Consider the following 19,965-nt stretch of genomic DNA (forward strand, 5'->3'; position numbering starts at 1 on the left):
CAAGCAGTTTCTCTGGATTTTTTAAGCTTCTTCCTGAATGGGGCTTGGCTAGTTCTAATCTGTGTGAATGTGTTGTGTGGGTGGACTGCCACAGTGCTGAAACAGTTTATAATGTGGTGTATGCTTTGCTGGCAGTCATGCTTGAGACACTGTCTCATTGCTTTTTGAAGTTATTTCTAAAGATAATAAATAAATAAACCAGGTTAGCAATATCTTTTGGCATTTTTTCACCTAAAATGTTTTGTTTTTTTGCATTTAAAAATGTATAATCTGCTTTGTGTCCCAGATATTTCTTTGTTTTATTTGCATTTCCACATAGACTACATGATAACGGTAAACACGGCATCTTTAAGGCCACTGTTTGTCTGCGGAAAGATCTCCTGAAAATGTCATCTCTTCATCCAGCAAATACAGAAAATATAAAGAAAAAAAGCTCCCATACTTAAACTATTTACATTATATATGACAAAATCAGAAGACCACAAACCTTACCTAGAAGTTGCTTTATTTCTTTTGTATAAGCATCCGTAAAACAAAAAAAAAAGCTGTAGATGTGTGCTGTGATAGCTTGCTTGTGTTTTTGCCACATAGCAAACTCTTCCCATGAGGACCCACTACTCAATTCACACATTTTGACTTAGATGCTTCTATACTGTAAGCTTAAATATTAGGAGTTTGTTTCCCAGTACTATTTCAGTAATATATATATAAATATGTATGCCTCTATTTATGTCATTGCAATCTCTTTCTGACACCCCGCATTTAGCTATGTGTATTTGCTTGTTCCAGTGGCATAATTAGATGTTACTGGGCCCAACAGCAAATGAATTTTCGGGCCCAAACATATGCAGAGATTGCCCTGTTCTACCAATAGATATTTAAATTGATCATTATTTGGGCCTCATGGGGCCCCCTATACCTCATGGGCTTCCTGTTTGGTTTATGGTTGTGAGGCTGTACACAAACAGCTCAGAAAGATTCAAAAAGTATTTTATTTCTATTAAAATATACCCTGTGCAGCCCTCATTTCAGTCCCTCCATTCCCACCCATTTATCTCCTTTCCAACCTTGTGTCTTCTACTGTATCATCTTCGTTCATCTCTCACTTTAGTAAAACTTTCAGCAGCTACCCATTCTGAATTATTCCTGGTTCATGGTCTATGGGATTGCCTCAGAGCTTTTTGATTGCTATACAGAATGACTTAAATAATTTATTTTTTTTATATTTATTCACTCTCTGGAACCAAGCCCATGCATGTTTTTAGAATGAGAGTACTGCATGAAGAACAATGGTGAAAAGGGTTTACAGGCTATAACCTTGGTGGCCTAATTGGGTATTTCTTAATAGGGGCTAATGGCCAGATTATTGTTTATTAGTAATTGGAGAATTCCCCAACCTCACTTAACGATGAAAGAAGGGTTTTAGCACTGTGGTAGTGTACACAACACAACACATTTGACTTAACCCAGCGCCATTTTAAGAAGCTTAAAAAATCCAGAGAAACGGCTTGAGAAAAGGTCAAAATAACTTCAGTAAGAACGGTGCCCTTATAGAGAGGCTGAATGATGATAATATATACTAACACAAAAGTATCCTTGAAGAAAATCATTGTGTGTTTCAAAATAAAGTATCGAAATTTTGCAGAGATGTCTTCAAATGCTCTAGTTTTTAGGGGAAAGAAAGCACTAGGCGCCATTGCAAAAAGCACTGTATTGTTTCTGTTATGGGTGTCATTACAGATGTATTTTATATGTATTATCCAGGATGTTATTGGCAGACTTTATCAAAATTAGCATAAATAGCATGAGTCACTACATTAGTGAGTGAAAAGCTTACTCTACAGCACCGTCTCCCTCCCCGCACCATGCCTTAAGGTGGCCATAGACGCACCAATAATGTTGTACAAAACTAATTTTCATACGATATTCGGTGCGTGTATGGTTGGAGACGAGCCGACCGATATCGGCAGAAGACTTGGATATCGGTTGGCTCATTGATCGAGCTGGCCGGAAAATTTTGATCTGAAATCTTTGAATGCACCCGAAACATCAGCCATTGTTAGTGCTGAATCAGATACAGATAGAATTTGATTGTTTCTACGATTATATCTGACAATTTAGCTCTATATGTGTGTATTGAAACAAATGATCTTTCCTGGAAATATACATTATCTTTAATTGTAATGTATATGGCCACCTTTACACATACACAGTTTTCTCTATATAGACTGATCAATGTACCTTATTGCTTACAGACTAATTCTGTCCCAGAGATAAATTCTCCATGGTCAAAATTATGACTAGAGATTTAAAAGCAGGCCTCACTCAACCCCAATCCCTCTGTTCTATAGGTCGATGTCTTGCTTGATACGCAAGAGCTAATCTAAAGGCATCTGATATTGTATACGTGACAGAGCAGGGAGGTATTTTAAGTAGGGAAAGGCTTGATAATGATGGAATCACTAACATGATGGCATGCACATTTTAAGTGGTTACTTGCTAAAAAACAAAGTAATCCCTTTGTGTTCCTGCACACACCCACAGTGCTACTTGGATCCTGTAGGTGAAAGGCCAGCAGTGTCTATGAGTGAGCTTCTGAGATGAAAATTATGTTTTTATTATGCTGTGTAAAATGAAATTTGCCAGAAAAAAAACATGTAAAAAAACTGTGTAAAATAAATGGTGACTATCATACTTTATGCCATGCCAAAGCCAGATTTTCTGCCGTTATTTTACACTGCTTCAGACCTTTGTAAGTAAGTTTCGGCTGAAGTTGGTCAAAGAGAAAGCATGTAAAAAATTGCGTGGTGAATTATTCCACCATTTTATACACAACATATTAAATATGCCCCTTGGTACTCTTTGCTCTACAAATAAACCAACACCAATTGCAACAAAACCTCCCCATATAGACACCTGAGGAACCATAGATTAGCTTGTCCTTACAGCTATGACCATTGATCCATATACGCAAACAAAAGTTGTCATCTGGCCCACAGATCTCCAGTTGGGACAATGTACCCTAAGGAAACAGGTTGCCTTCTTATATAGCTTTCTGGCATCAGTCCATGTTTCGGATAGTTAGGAGTATATATGGGAGGCCTGTTTTTATTAACCATCTGCATGGTTTTGTTCACTTCACCAGTGTGTGTGTGTGTCCCCCCATGCCACTGGTGTGGGGAACACGCAGTTACACTCAATGGGTCAATCTGTTTAGATTTGCAGTTGTTCTTCAAGCACAACATTTTTCACACTTTACACCAATAGATTCTTTGAGAAAATATATTGTTTACTTATATGATGAAGAATTCTTTGTCTGCTTACAAACCCTTTCTTTAGGGAGCAAAGGAGAATTTGCACAGCTAATAAGGTAATCATCGCCTTGCAGGGGAAATTGGAAAGAATTATTAGCAGACATCATCCCTCAGCTAACAATCATGTCCTGACTAGAGAACATCGTCCTGGAATTCCCAGTGGGGACGTTTTATGCTCAGTAGTCTGAATCATTATTTCCATGGCGACAGGGATGTACTTTAGCTTTTTGACAATCCATATGATTGCAAAGTCATCCTCCGTATTATACAGAGCCCTTCAGTGAATATTGATTTCCCGTACAATTGAATTGAAAAGGGGTGGACTATTTTTAAACATCTATTTATATTTATTCATTAATCTATCTCTCTGTCATATATAAAATAAGTGGGAGGCTGAGGTACTTGCGCTGAACTACTATTCACGGCAGTGCAAGTTTCTTTTTCATGGGCCTGTTTCTTAAAGGAGAAGGAAAGCTACCGAAGCAGTTTATTGCCAATAGAATAGCCACAGTAGTACAAGCTATAACACTATATTTATTCTGCAGAATGCTTTACCATGCCTGAGTAAACAGCTCTAGAAACTCTCTGTTTGTTTAGGATAGCAGCTGCCATATTAGCTTTCTGTGACATAATTTCCTGCCTGAGTCTCTCTATGCTCACCTATAGCTCCGGGCTCAGATTACAGAAGGGAGGGGAGGAGGGAGGGGAAATTGATGGAGAGAGGAGCAAACTGAGCATGCTCAAGCCCTAGACCTGGAGGTTTATGCTGAAAACAGGAAGTCTGATACAGATGCCCATGTATACATAATAGAAGGAAAGAAATGCAGTGTTTATTTTGACAGAGGAATCATAGCAGCATTACTTCGAGGGTTTACTGGTGTATTTATATAGACCTTTCTGATAAAGCTTACTTAACTTTAGTCTTTCCTTTCCTTTAAAGGCCAGTGAAAGCAAATAAAATGTACAGGTTTGCTAGTACTTCTTCCCATGAACATCAGCCTTGTGCATGAGCTGCTCCCCACTACTTCATTGTAGAAGAAGATAGTCTGTTAGACTAGCACTACACAGGGAAATACTGTCCATAGTAATGAATACCGCAGCTCTTCTATGCTCCTTTTGACTGTTAATTAACCCACTGTATGCCAGGGTCCTGGTTTCCCTTTACTGCCTGAATTTAGACTCTAAACTTTTTATTATAAAGCACTGTGGGCAACTCTGCACCCAGTTATAAGTGTGCTTGCTCTCTCTGTCAATACCGATAATTATGACTATTATTATTTTGCATATTTATGAACCAATTATGGCTCTTTATTTTTGAGCGAGTGTCTGTTGTAGCGGCCGCTTGGCTTTAGATTATTAAAAAATGTGAAATGGAAGTGTAATTACAGAGAGTAGCAATCACTAGGACTATGATTATTCTATTTCTCTCGTGTAATAATGGAAATATTTGAAGGACAGAAACACTAATGACTTTTCTGCAGTATATTGTGAATCGAGAGAGAGAGACTGAGCCTTTCCAGGTACACAGCAGAGGAGCTGCCAGTCGCATTCATTCTTGGGCATACGCTTACATAATTTAATCAACTGCTAGATTTTGTTTAGTATTTCATTGTATCCATTGTTCCATTGGGGATTGAGTATAATGCACGATTTCTGCTTTATCTTGTCTTGGATAATGTTCCTCTTCTCATACACCTTCTCAGAGACTGGATGTACAGTAGCTCTCGTAGCTCAAGGAGCTTTTATTTCTGTTTGCTTTTCTCCATCTTTCAATACTAAAGTATATTGATGCTTTGTTATTTCCTTATATACAAATACAAAGGTTTTCAGGCAGTGCTTAGAAAGGATGCATTTGTTAGAAAGAACTGAATACGACTAACCTCTTGTTTGGTTTTATATAGTTCTACCAGATTTTTTTATTGCATGAAGGTGAAAGATAAGTCTAATAATATTGGGGTGAGATGTATTCTGAATTTTATTTAAAAAAATTACCATCTAGTCACTGATACATAATTCATTTGCATATGGTTCAAAGTAGAATCCGCTTCCAGCAGCATCTGATGTTGATCCCACTGGTGCGTATAAATCTGTGCTCGTTCTTGCCTCGGCTCATTGTACTTGGTGCTATACAATATACAAATGGAGCAGAGAACAATGCTAAAGGGGCTTTTTTCTTTTTAATGATATGATTCCAACTACTTCTTTAGGTTGATTCAAATGGTGCTTAAGTCGCCTTTTTGCATTGTTTGGTTTAGTATTCCGTTGGAGACACCCACCTGGTGACAGGGATAATGGTCGACTGTGTTAACCATAACTTTCAGCGCAAGCCGTTTTTAATGAGCTCATGTTGAATACTGATGTTTATTGTCCCTTGAATCATTTAGTGGAAATATATCAACTCAAGGAACGGTAACACCAAAAGCTCATTGAAATTAGTTTGGAGCAGGAGGAAGGTGTCTGACTACTAAAAATACAAATCTTAAAGTAACAGTACCATTAAAAAATGAAAGTGTTTTTAAAGGAATAGTAACACCAGAAAATGAAAGTGTTTTAAATTAAATCAAATATTATGTAGTGTTGCCCTACACTGGTAAAACTGCTGTGTTTGCTTAAGAAACATTACTATTGTTTATATAAATAAGTGCTGTTTAGCAATGGGGGCAGCCATTCAATGGAGAAAAGGCTCAGGTTACACAGCAGATAGCCAATAAGCTCTGTAGAACATAATGTTATCTGTTATCCGCTATTTAACCTGTGCCATATAGCCTTTTTTTAATTTCTGCCATTGCTACAAAACAGCTTGTTTATATGAACTATAGTAGTGTTTCTGAAGCAAACACATCAGTTTTACCAGTGCAGGGCAACACTACATGATATTTACATTACTTTTATGTGTTTAAATATTTTATTTGATTTTCACATTAAACAAATAAAATCAATAGACAGCAAATATTATGCAGAAGAAGAAAAAAACGTTAGTCGACTCAATACATCACTTTTAAACACTTTCATTTTCTGGTGTTACTGTTCCTTTAAGTTATGTATTTTAAGTAGTCAGACACCTTCCTTCCTCCTCCAAACTAATTCCAGTGAGCTTGTTACATTTAAATTCAAACCCAGCTAAAGTCAGAGAAGAAGAAGCGTTCACCCAGCATTGACAATTGTCAAAACAGCCTGTTCTAATGCATCTAAAATGCCTGGAAAGGATTAATGCATCCAAACACTAATCATACAGCAATTTTATGCGCTTACTGTTGCTCATTCAGTTTTCTGAATATTGTAATGAGAATTCATGTGCTTCAGGTGTTAACATGGAAAGCAATCTGTACAGACATTTAAATTCAAACACATTCATGGGGTTCAGTATAAAGATAGAATCCGCTTTAGTGTACAGAAGCAGTTTAGGTGGTTTATGAGTTGCAGTATCTTTCTGTATGCAGAATAGGTTTAAGGACCTGATATTTGGAAGACATTCATTTTTTTTCCATGGCATGTCTCCTACAGTATACTACATTTATGGGATCCCTTATCCAGAAACCTGTTATCGGTATGGGAAACCTGCTATCCAGAAAGTTCCAAATTATGGAAAGGGCATCTCCCATAGACTCGGTTTTATCCAAATAATCCAAATTTTTAAAAATGATTTCCTTTTTCTCCGTAATAATAAAACAGTAGCTTGTACTTGATCCTAACTAAGATATAATTAATCCTTATTGGAAGCAAAGCAATACTGTTGGCTCATCAAATGTTAAAATGATTTTTAGCAGACTTAAGGTATGGTGAGAAAGATGGAAAGATTCATTATCTGTATTTCAAATAGGTTTCAAATAAGCATATTTGTTTGCAGTAGTTTATAGGAGTGAGCATCACTAGAACAGCGAGAGACTCGTTCGATATATATGTACATTTAATTGATTTTTCATGTTTTGCTTCATGAATCTCCAAATGTGTGATATTGTTTGAAAAATTGCAGCATTTTCTTCAAAGGAAAATGTTTTCTAGCACGCAAAATAAAAGGAAATTGCAGCTTTAATAAACGTATTATGTCATAGCTACAAGGTAACCTCTTCTGCTGGAAACATACCAAGAACTCTTTGGCAGAGGAGTCTTGTCTAGGACATGTTAATGCTTCATTTACTTTTGGAGACTAGAGCAAATGAAGGAGCTGGAATGTTACCTGAAACATGTGAAAGTCATTGAAGCAAATATCAACTTGTCCTTGTCATAAACATTGCTTACAAATTGGTCTAATCACAGACAAAACCCTTAAGTGCAACTGAAATGCAGTTCTGATGGGTAAAAGTCTTCACAACCAGGCTCCTTTGCTCTTATTAACAATATTAGTGCCAAACAGTCGCACTGTGTGCTAATATACCCTGAATTTTCAGGATCTAATTATTGAATTAAAAAATAATTAATATATAACCTTAAAACATAGTGATATTGCATCTTATGCATACAGTAGATTTCCTTAGTGGCCTATCATATTTCGAAAAAAAAAATGTTTTAATTAAATACTGTTCAACCCTTGAACTGTTGTCCATGAGTTGGAACCCAATAGACTAATATATAAATAGTAAATGCAGACATATTGTGAAAATGGTAATGATACTACGCCATGTCATATGTTTTACAAGGATGAAGAATCGTGGTCTGACTGTGCTTTATTTCAGGTGAAGATGATCTCCTCAGCCCTCATGACTCAAGCACAGGCCTAGAAGAAGTGATGGAACAGCTAAACAACTCCTTCCCAACTGCAAGAGGTAACTAAAAGTGTAATTATTAAAAAAGCAGGGTTGCAGTTGGTCTCTTGAAGACAAATTAAGACTGACCTAATACAGCCTTTACCCTTTTATTGTCAGGTAAAGTTTTCTTCTTTCCGTCTATTCTCTTCTCCCTATCCCCTTTGGTTTATAAACAAGAGACACCCCGCTGATTATTGAGAATTTCTGTTTGCTTTTCTCAGTATTTGCAGGGAAACAAATCAATATGCTTTAGTAAGCAGTTGAGCTCGAGGCATCTGGTTTTATTGAAATTGTGGCCTTTTGTAACATTTTGTACTCTTATTACAAAGTTAAAAAAGTGAATGTACTCAAACTACAAAATCCTACTGGTTTTTACCCATAACATCAGCTTGCTAATAGCAAGAAAATATTTTCTTCGGCAGTGTTTGTTGTAATATTGATAAGACAAAAATGTTAGCAGTCAAAGAAAAATAAGAAAAAGTTCAGAAAGGGGTTTTGAAACCTGACCTGAACTATAAGTTGAAGCTGCATAGCAAGTGTAATACACATTGCATGTAATGACAAGTGTTAGGAAGCATTAAAGGGGTTGTAAACCCAAAAATACAGTTCTGTACTGACCCAGATCACACCTTTAAGGGAGAAGAAAAAGCTGAAATATTGAGGGGTGCCATTTTGTAAGGCGCCCCTTTGATTATAATTGCTTACCTGAGACCCACCCTGGGCTATTACTCCTATTATACAATATCAATAATATCAATAGTACAATAATATCAGAACTTAGAGAAAAAGACCTTAACTTTTTACTCTACAGGCCCAAGGCCAGAGTGAAGATCCTAAAAACATTGTTTTTTTTTTCTTTTTAAGGCAGCCATACAAGCTGTGCAGATGTTTCATGCGTATAATACATACATTCATTTGCTCACATAGTATGAGAGGGGGGGATCTGTTTTTTTCTGATCATGATTTTGCATCTGTACACCTGGTATAGGCTTTGTTGGATTGGTACAGAGTGGTGATGTATCGTGAGTCATCAGATGCTCATATAACCAATGCTAAGTTAGGGTTCAAGTGGACACTTCTTACCCTTGATACAGTTTTTAATACTATCGGCCAGTAGGCTTCTCCACATCACACAAGTGCTACACCACATCTTTTATAGCTTTGGCAAATACGAAGGGACGATCCTATACAATCAATCTGAAATCTTTATTTCACTATGTAGCAAGATACAAACAAACTAATACTTCAAGCACTGAATCCTTTCTGAATCTGCTCCATACTCCTTGAACAATTAATGATAAATTAAAAAATATGAAAGATATGATGGGCAGTTTACTATTAGTGATGGGCGAATTTATTCGCCAGGCGCGAATTCGTGACGAATTCGCGGGATTCACCGCCAGCGAATAAATTCACGAAACGCCTGCGAAAATTCGCAGCGTTTCGCCGGCGCAGTTTTCGCAAATTTTTCGCCGTTTCGCGAATTTCGCGGCGAAGCGAAACGGCGCAAATTCGCCCATCACTATTTACTATCTGCTGTCTCTCTAATGGCTTCTTTCTGGGGGATAAAGCCAATTGGAAAAAATAAAGAATGCACCAAATCCAGAATTCAGTTCGGAATTCCACCAAATCCGAATTGCGTTCGGAATTCCACCAAATCCAGAATTCAGTTTGGAATTCCATCAAATCCTGCAAGTTGTTGCATTCATTTGTAGACTTTTTTATGGTTAGGATTGACTTTGACTGAACCGAATCCAAATTCTTAAAAGTCACGTGACAATATTTGAATGTAACTTCAGTGTTCATGACACTATTCATTCAATTTCCTTATTTTGAATTGAATTTAAATATAAATATGCAAAATAGGAATCAAAGTATTCTGTATTTGGCCAAACCTTAAATTATGGGTTTTAGAAAAAAATGGTACACATATATATAAAGAATGTATAAGAAATAGCTCCATTACTTTTGACACATTTTTTAAGAAGTGATTCCATTTATTTTTGTTTCATGAAATATGGGGAAATAAACCCCATTTTTATATAGTTTAAGTTGGGTTGAAAAAGACCAAAGCCCATCAAGTTCAAGCCCTCCACACAAACCTCTGTACATATATACACAGAGCCTTTTTTTTTCATCCCTCAAATGAATGCCCTTTTTATGCAAGACATGAATTTATTCGCTGTAGTTGCTTTCAAAAGCAGACCAGTGAAACCTTCCTAACAGTTACTATAAGCTATTAGTACTGGAGCAAATATTAGTATTAATTTTATATTACCACATTGAGTATGTGATGGCTTTACTGTTTATTGTATATGGCTTCATACCCATATTTCTCCAGATTATTAGTGCCTTGTGGCAAGTTAAATATATATTTCAGAAGTCCATCTATGAATATTTTGATAATGCCACTATTTAATATGCTTTCATTACAGTATTTGGTTTAGAGGGAAATATATATGAGTAATGTCTTTGGTTGTTTAGTAATATTATATTCTGGGTGAAACCCATTATATATATTGATAGGCTATTGCCCAAACTTTGTCTATATTGTTACTGAGTCCTCCGGCACATACATTGTCCTACAGCTCAGATCGGAATCCTGCATAGATGACTGATTGTGCTTGTTAATTACCGCGGATGTGAAAACATTTGCTGCTTCCATGGCTTCAGATGCTGTCCTGTGAAATTATGCAAGGGCACTCTTATTATTGTCCTTTATCCAGTTGGTCTGTTCTCTCAAACTTTCCCATGCAAAGTCTCGGAGCTTCATTGCACACGGTGGAACCACATCTGCTACAGCTGACTGTTACAGCTGCTGTACTAAATCAAAACAGATGTCAAAGCCAGAGGTCTGCTGTTCAGGGGAACTATGTGATTAAATACCACCTCAGTCATTTGTTTTAACCCTGACAGATTAAAGCCACAGAAGAAAATGTCTGCTCATAAAAAGTGTACATAAATCACTTGGTCACAATAAGAGTTTCAGTTGTTTGCCTTTATGCAGAACAAAGACAAATAAATCAAGGTTTTTTAATGTTTAGTATATTTTTATGTTGGTAAAATTATGATTTTTTTTAGGGCAGTGGTTCAAGCAACCCTTCCCCCCAAATTTCTTTTCACCCACCTTAAATGAACTTTCAGTCTGAGATTTCAGGTTTATCGAGGACCGAAAAGCAGTCAACCCAAATATTATCCTAAATGTCTTTGGCTAAACCTTGCTGCCACTGTTCCAAGCTCTAAGGGGTGCGAGCCCAGACAGGGTCACTGTGGCCATTATTTATAAGATTTACTTATATATAAAGAATATATTTGGGCCAGTCTTATTGAGTAAAACAATGGAGTTGACTAACTTAGAGATATTTCTGCAGTTCAAACTTTAGCTTTTTAAATCCAAGCAAGCATTTCAGCATTATTTCTTGCTAATCTTGCCACCAGAGGGCAATGTTTTCATTATGCAGATGAACACAAAATCAAATTGTTCAGACAGGGCTTTCTGGATATGGATTATCTATGAAGTTATTTCTTGTTCATCTTGTAATTTAGAGCAGTGGCACACAGCTACACAGCAGCTCAACTGGTTTCAGACAGAGCACTCAAAATGTTCCCTTCATTCACTATAATGACAAATGCCTGAAAGCACATGGTACACTTTCTAGAATTTTTGATCAATTATCAAGAAAAGTGCAGACACCAGCCATTTTCAGGTGTTCAGAATTCAAGTGAATGAAAGGGTGAATTTGAGCAGTTTTGTCACCTACCCTCAGAGCTACTAAATGCCTGTACGTCACAACCATTGCACTCAGTCTAGCTTCCTTATCACCTTCCATCAGGTTACTATTGTGTTATACACCCATCACAACATGCAAGAAAGGGGCATGGCTTAGCTCAGTGCTGTCCAACTTCTGTGGTACCGAGGGCCAACACTTTACTGTCCTATGTGGTGAAGGGCAGATAATGGAAGTCAGTGTTGGCCACTCCCCCTTTTAAACCACACCCATGTTACCACAAGAACTTTTAAGATCATATCCACATTAACAGTGGTAGCACACCAAAAAACCAAATGGTTGGTGCTCACTGCAGGGAAATCCCTAAGTCCCTCAATTAAAGTCATGTTAAAATATACCCTTAAATCCATATGCCTCATCCTCCCCTGTGGATAATACAGCAACCCCCCAACACATGATTAAACACCTTAGGGGTCCTTAACAAATTTCAATTGCTAACAAACCCCAAGAACAAAACTCTAACACTACCTTCCACAGGTAGTGTAGGGCAAGCAGAGAATGGCACACACAAACAGCACTGGGCAAGCAGAGAATGGCACACACAAGCAGGACTGGGCAAGCAGAGAATGGCACACACAAGCAGTACTGGGCAAGCAGAGAATGGTACACACAGGCAGCACTGGGCAAGCAGAGAATAGCACACACAAGCAGCACTGGGAAAGCAGAGAATGGCACACACAAGCAGAGGATGGCACACACAAGCAGCACTGAGTAAGCAGAGAATGGCACACAAAAGCAGCATTGGGCAAGCAGAGAATGGCACACACAAGCAGCACTGGGCAAGCAGAGAATGGCACACACAAGCAGCACTGGGCAAGCAGAGAATGGCACACACAAGCAGCACTGAGTAAGCAGAGAATGGCACACACAAGCAGCACTGGGCAAGCAGAGAATGGCACACACAAGCAGCATTGGGCAAGCAGAGAATGGCACACACAGGGAGGGAAGGCAGAACAGAGCAGGAGACAGGGAAACCTATCATTCTAATATGTGCTACATACAGTGACACAGTGCTGGTGCCCGCCAGTTGGACAGCCCTGCCTTAGCTGTATGAGGGTGTGGTGTGGTATGATATCATGCAGGCATGGTGCCACTTTCCATAGTAGAGAAATAATGCACAGTTGCAGCATATTTATTTTATTAGTTTAAAATTTGACTACTTATAAGTAGAATTAACTTATAGTGAAATAATTTGTAGGCTGATGCTATAATGCTATTGGGACAGCTGGTGTTCATAAAGGTACACTTGGCTGCAAATAAAACCCCTTGTTGATATCTAGATCTGCCTCATTGTCACCAGAATAGATTCTGTTCAATGGTTTTTGCTTTATGTAGTATTCTCGCCTAGTTTTTCCTATTAATACTGTATATACTATGAAACACTACACAACAGAGAGAAGTTGTTGCAAGCAAAGTGTCCACCAGAATGGATCCCAGATATTGGTGTGCAACACAGTAGAAGTGCCATCTTTTTCTGCTTTTAGAGTAAGCAGCTGTTGTGCTTTCTAGGATTCTGTTACTTATAGCCACCAAAAAGGACAGATACAACGTCTTTCTGTGTGAAAAACGTAATAATTGTGACTGGTTGTCTTTTTTTTTTTCCTTCTTCTACCTCTTCCTTCAATACAAAAGGAAGAATTGTCCCTGGAAAGCAAATGAGAGAGGTTAGTGAGATCTGGGCTCACTGCCATGCTGCTTGTGTCTGTCACATCCCACATTGTGTGTCTGGCATTTGTGCAGCTACCAGTCCCTTTAACAAAGTGCATTTCCAAGAGTGCTCTGTTGTGCCAATATTTAGTACCTCTCAACCATTAGTGGAACAATAGCAAATATCTGGGAAGCTTGAGTCATAAAGGTGTTCTGTATTTATAATTATATTTTCTTGATGTCCTGGAATTGCAAATACTTCTCATTTATATTGCATACTTATTTCCATGAAAGGAATACATATATAATATTAATTCCATGGAAATAACAAATATCTTCTTTTTTTCTAGTATTCTTTAAAAAAAAAAAAAAAAAAAAAAAAAAAAAAACAGATCAAAAATGTGCTGGTTGAAATTCATAATGTCTTAAAGCCTTTAGTTCTTCACTTATTTTTTATCTATTCATCTTTTTACTGCAGAAGAACAGTGGGGGATAATTTATTGTGTGCACAGAATATTAATCTGTATATTTGCATGCATGCATACAAGTGGCAGCTGCTCTCTAAAGAACCATCAAGCAAACTGTATAGTGTATTTGTGGCCCCTAAGTAGGACTTCTTTTATCATAAGGCAGAGAGGTTATTTGTTTGGAGAGATAGTTGCTATATGAGGGATGGCTTGTAGGGGGCTGGAGGTCATGGAGGACATAAAACATTGTTGAATAGGTCAAATTCAACCACAGACGTTAATATTGCCCATCCCAGATATCTGAAATGGTTGTTAAACAATTACCAGAACCCTCTATCCCCACCGACATCTGACATGTAATCTGCCCATGTATTCTGCATTGGCAGAGGCTTCTTATTCTGTAACTCCAGCCCTGCCTACACATATGATGTTCTAACTAAATATACACAATAATTCTGCCAAAGCAAGCGTTATTATTATTATTATTATTATTAACATGTATTTATATAGCGCCAACATATTGCGTAGCACTGTAAAGTAAATGTGATTATACAACTACATCACATGAATTACATACATAGAATATATGGAGTAACAAACATCACAATCAATACAGGTACAAAAAGGTGAGGAAGGCCCTATGCATAGGCATACAGTCTAAAGGGAAGGGAGTAATACACAAGGTGTGGGAGTGGGCAAGATCGAATTAAGTGGGTGAGAAATGTGGTATTGCGTTTGGTAGTTAAGCAGAGTGAGGGTAGGCTTCTCGAAAGAAGTGCGTTTTCAGAGATTTCTTGAAAGTAGAAAGGTTGGGAGAAAGTCGGACAGACCGTGGGAGAGCGTTCCAGAGGAGGGGTGCAGCCCTTGCAAAGTCTTGAATGCGAGCATGTGAGGAGGTAATGAGAGAAGAGTTGAGTAGCAGGTCAGTAGAGGAGCGTAGTAAGCGAGTGGGTGAGTATATAGAGATGAGTTTAGAGATGTAGGGTGGGGCAGAGTTATGAAGTGCTTTGAAAGTCAGTGTCATTAATTTGAATTTGATTCTGAAAGGTAACGGAAGCCAGTGCAGGGATTGACAGAATGGCGAGGCAGAGGAGGAGCGGTTGCTGAGGTGTATGAGCCTCGCAGCAGTGTTCATTATGGACTGGAGAGGTGACAGTCTCTGGAGGGGGAGGCCAATTAAAAGAGAGTTACAGTAGTCTAGACGCGATATGATGAGAGAGTGAATAAGAATTTTGGCAGCGTCTTGGGTGATAAATGATCGTATTTTGGATATGTTCCTTAGGTGGAAGTGACAAGATTTAATAAGTGACTGGATATGAGGAGTGAATGACAGGGCAGAATCTAGGATAACCCCAAGGCACCGGGCCTGGGGAGAGGGGGTGATAGTGGAATTGTTAACTATGATGGATACTTCGGGGATGCTACTGGTGTTAGTTGGAGGAAAGAGAACCATTTCAGTTTTAGAGAGGTTTAATTTAAGGTAGCGTTGTGACATCCAGCGTTCTAGTAGATTGCCCTTATATGTGTAAATGCAAATGTTGGGGGGAGTATATTTGTGTGCACACAATGAGTTGTACGGTACCTCCTTACTTTACTATCTATTTTAGGGTGATGGCACACAGGGTGCTTTGTCGCCTCTGGGAAATCATGTGACAAAGCCACTGAAATTACCTTATCACTTCCATCAACCAGGCAATCACCACTGTAATATACTTAATTAGAATTATTTCTAAAGATTGCAGAAGTGCGATTAGCCATTTGAAGTGTTTCCCCCATGGCAATTCTCGCTGGCTGCAATGAAAATTTATTTTCAGGTGCTTTGTCGCCTGCATGAAGCACAATTTCCCAAGGGCGACAAAGTGTTACCCTGTGTGTCCTCAACACATGGCAGATCACCTTACATTGTTGTTTAATTCTCTTAAATACAAGTTCTACTAAAGGTATTTAAATACTTCAACCAACTTGCCTTACTCCAGGACATATATTATGCAGGAAATCAATCATTTGAAGCATTTGCTTAGTGTTGAGAGGTATGACATCACATTTTGCTATTAACGCTTGCATCCAGTGTGAGTTTTGTTCCCACGTGCTTAGTACCTACTAACATCCAGAATCGATTTTTATGTGGCTAAACTGTTTTAGTGTTAGGGGTGCACTTAATCAATAATCCAAACACTAATTTCCTTATTCACATCTGAGAAAGATCAATCATTTCCAACATTTGTTAAAAAATGTTCACTTTCTGTCTTAGATGCATAACTATAAGGGGCAGATTTATTATCTGGTGTAAGAAATGGTGGAATAATTCTACACACATCGCCAGATGTGTAAAAAAAATGTTTAAAAATGGCATCATTTTTTCTGGGTTTTTTCTTTGAGCAACTTCCGAGGGAATTTGCTTTCAAAGGTCTGAAGCAGTGTAAAAAAATGGCAGCAAATCTGGCATTCACGTGAAGTAAAATAAAACACACCTTGATAAATTTGCCAATTTCTACACACCTTTTTACACATTTCTTTTTTGGTGAATTTCATTTATATAGCATAAAAAATATGCCCCTAAGGGTTTGGTTCAGAAAGGCTCTCAAACTTCTGCTGCATCCAAATCCTTCAAAAAGTTTAATAAATTGAATATTTGAAAATTGAAAATGAATAACAGTTTCAGTTAACGTCATATAATTTTCAACCATATGAAGAACTGCTTATGTTTGGCCAATTACTCTTCTTGAAACAAAGAAATAGATCAAGTCATGATTTTATTGTTAGAGAAGTCTCCATTGTGTGTGAGATGAAATTCTGTAAATTATCAGTTAGATTTAGAAATATTACAAACTTCTCTGTTATTGGGTCAATAAGTTTGACAAGCTGGATCACAGTAACATCATCACAGCCTATGAAATAGGTTCTAAATGCATGGCGTTGCTCTCCAGCAGTCAGGGGGGCTTAAAGCAATAAATATAAATATAAACCCAATAAAATAGATGCAGTTGCTGTAATAATAGCTAGCCTGATTGGCTGAAAATGGATCAATGGCGTGACATTTTATAAGATCACAGTCTTAAATTGCTTTTAATCCAATTTTCCTAATAAGCATTTAGTTAAAACTGTTCTAAGGCTATTTGCTTTTTGTTTTTATTGGTGTGTGTGTTTTATTCTTTGTGAGCCATGTCATATGTGAATGACATGGGGGCAAAATTAGTTTGTTAGTAAAATTAGTTGAGGGCAGCATCGGTTCATTAGTAGTAAATGGGTAGCAAAGTTCAACAGCATAACAATATACCAATAGCATTCTTTGCATATTTGGATTTTAACTCATGTATGCTATGCTGCCATATTGCATGTTATGGAATCTGAAGTAATACAAGCATTGCAATCTGTTTCCCAACAATGGGGGGGGGGCATTTAGTTGAATATGTTTGCATGTAGTTCCTATAAACCAATATGTGTAAATTCAAAAATGCAGAGAAATTATTCTGGGCCTAATGTGCTCTCTTACAGCTGTCAATGGAAAGTGGTATAAGGTCCTCCGTTCAGCTATTTTAGTGGTCTTTAGCACTTTTGCAGCCCCACAATTCCATTATAAGCAGAGCACTTTCTTCATGGCATTTTATATTTTCTCTGTGTACATAACTTTCCTCCAGGAACGCCTCCCACAGTTCTAAAACATATAAACCTAACCCTGGTGTTTGTGTGTTTTTGTGCATGTGGTAGGAAAAGTAGAATGTTAGCTCTGCTGGAGCAGGGACTAATAAAACAGGTTAAGTGCATTCTGTAAAGTCTTGATGAATGATCTCAGTCACTATTTTCTTATGTCAGTTATTTTAATTGAAATGGGTTCAGTGGCACTGCATGTGTTAGATTCTGCCTATTTTACACAAAGACGTGAATGTTATATAATGGAAATGCTCCAATTTATTCCTTTAGACCAGGGGTCCCCAACCTTTTTCCACCTGTGAGCAACATTTAGATGTAAAATGAGTTGGGGAGCAACACAAGCATGAAAAATGTTCCTGGGTGGTGCCAAATAAGGGTTGTGATTGACTATTAGTAGCCCCTACGTGGACTGGCAGCCTACAGGAGCCTCTGTTTGGTAGAACACCTGGTTTTTATACAACCAAAACTTGCCTCCAAGCCTGGAATTCAAAAATAAACACCTGCTTTGAGGCCACTGAGAGCAACATCCAAGGGGTTTGGGAGCAACATGTTGCTCACGAGCTACTGGTTGGGGACCACTGCTTTAGACTGTGCCTCATTATGGCTTTGTGATCTATTTGTAAACATGCCTAATTAGAGGTTAGTTTATTCTGAGTTTGAGTGTTTTCTTCAAAGTAGTCTATTTTTTTGTTACAAAAAAATGAGAACAATATTTTCAAAATCATTAGTATTGCTTTGCCATATTTAATCACTTTTTAATAGGACCTTCCTTATTGCAACTTTGCTATAATGTGTTTTCTGTTTTGTTTTTAGGAACCAATGTAGGCAGCCTTTTCCACATGGTGGATGACTTGGGAAGAGCGATGGAAACCTTAGTTACTGTTATGACTGATGACGAGGTGTTAGAATGACCGTTCCAATCACGACGCATGTGTTTTTATATATGACATTCGTACAAACAAAAGGGGATTAGACTGTAAGAGTTTACAAGAAAATATCTATTTTTGTGAAGGGTAGTGGTACAATACTGTAGATTTCAGTAGTTTCTTAAGTCTGTTATTGTTTTTGGTAACAATGGCAGGTTTTAAATGTCTATGCAATTGTACAAAACTATGAGAAAACTACATGTAAAATCTTAATAGCTTAAATAAGATAAAACTTGCCATTTCTTTTTATGGAGGGCAGTTTTGGGTTGTTTAAAAAAATTTATATCCGTTATAAGAAAGATTGTAAACTAAAGTGTGCTTTATAAAATAAATTACTTGTTTATATAATAAAATAACCCTTTGAAAAAAAAGAAAAAAAAAAAAACCTAAGGCAGTGCATTGACTTTAGAATCACTTTGGCTTTGTAACTGTGGAAAAAGAATACCCATCTTTGTGTGTTTTTGATTTTATGGGTAAGAAAATTTATAGTAATAGCAACAAATTCCCACTATAACAGCAATGGCACATGGGGGGAATTTTGGGTGCTTTGGAGCCTAGGGAGCACCAAAATTAGCCAGTGTGCCATTGCCCTAAAACATCAGCTTTAATTTGTTTTATTCATCACTATTACAAACTGGAGAGAGGGTCCAGGGTCACTATGACACACTTATCTTCTCTTTTAAAGGGAACATGTTGCTGCGTTTACTATATTTGCACAAACGTTGTAGATTTTGTTCTACTATCCGAATGCAACATGTTGATAAACTTAAATCCCTTTTTGGTTCCACAGAAATAAATATCAAACAAACCTAGCAAATGATATACGAATACCTTATGTATACACAACTATTACACTTGTTCATGCCCTTTGTTGTTTGTTTTTTTTCGTTTCCAAAAAGACTCTGCTATTAACAATTGTTAGACAAAAAAATTAGAGCCAATTCTGTGACTGCTAAAAAATCATCTTTTGATCATTATAATAGTAAACACTGGAAATCTCTGTCATTTGTTGCAACAGTTTAGTAATACTTGAAATGGGCTCTTCCTTTAGTTTTTTTTTTTTATGGATACGTGATCATAGTGTTATATACATTTTAAAATGTGTTACTTTTACCCCTTTAAGGTTAAAGGTCTAGGGCACATATAACTATTAGTTGATAACAGATCCCATATTCTCAGAATTGGGCAGCAGTATAAAAAAAAAAGTCTTCATTTCAAAGATTACTACAGGTATGGGATCCGTTATCTAGAAACCTGTTATCCAGAAAGCTCAGAATTATGGGATGGCCATCTTCCATAGACTCCATTTTTAAATTATCCAAATTTTTAAAAAAAGATTTCCTTTTACTCTGTAATAATAAAACTACCTTGTACTTGATCCAAACTAAAATATTATTAATCTTTATTGGAGGCCAAACTAACCTATT

At 37.3% G+C, this 19,965-nt stretch overlaps 1 protein-coding gene across 8 annotated transcripts in view; it reads left to right on the plus strand.

Moving 5' to 3' along the window:
- The window catches only part of dmd.1.L (dystrophin, gene 1 L homeolog), a 1,148,817-nt gene extending 1,129,888 nt beyond the window's left edge, over positions 1–18,929 (plus strand). For 5 of the 8 annotated variants that reach the window (XM_018244936.2, XM_018244933.2, XM_041580924.1 and 2 more), the window contains 2 exons: positions 7,988–8,077; positions 18,426–18,929. In XM_018244936.2, the coding sequence (XP_018100425.1) occupies positions 7,988–8,077; positions 18,426–18,523 (188 nt within the window). In that variant the 3' untranslated portion in view covers positions 18,524–18,929. 8 annotated transcript variants of the gene reach the window in all.
- Positions 18,930–19,965: the final 1,036 nt, after the last annotated feature.

Source organism: Xenopus laevis, chromosome 2L (genome assembly GCF_017654675.1).
Source record: "Xenopus laevis strain J_2021 chromosome 2L, Xenopus_laevis_v10.1, whole genome shotgun sequence".
NCBI lineage: Eukaryota > Metazoa > Chordata > Amphibia > Anura > Pipidae > Xenopus > Xenopus laevis.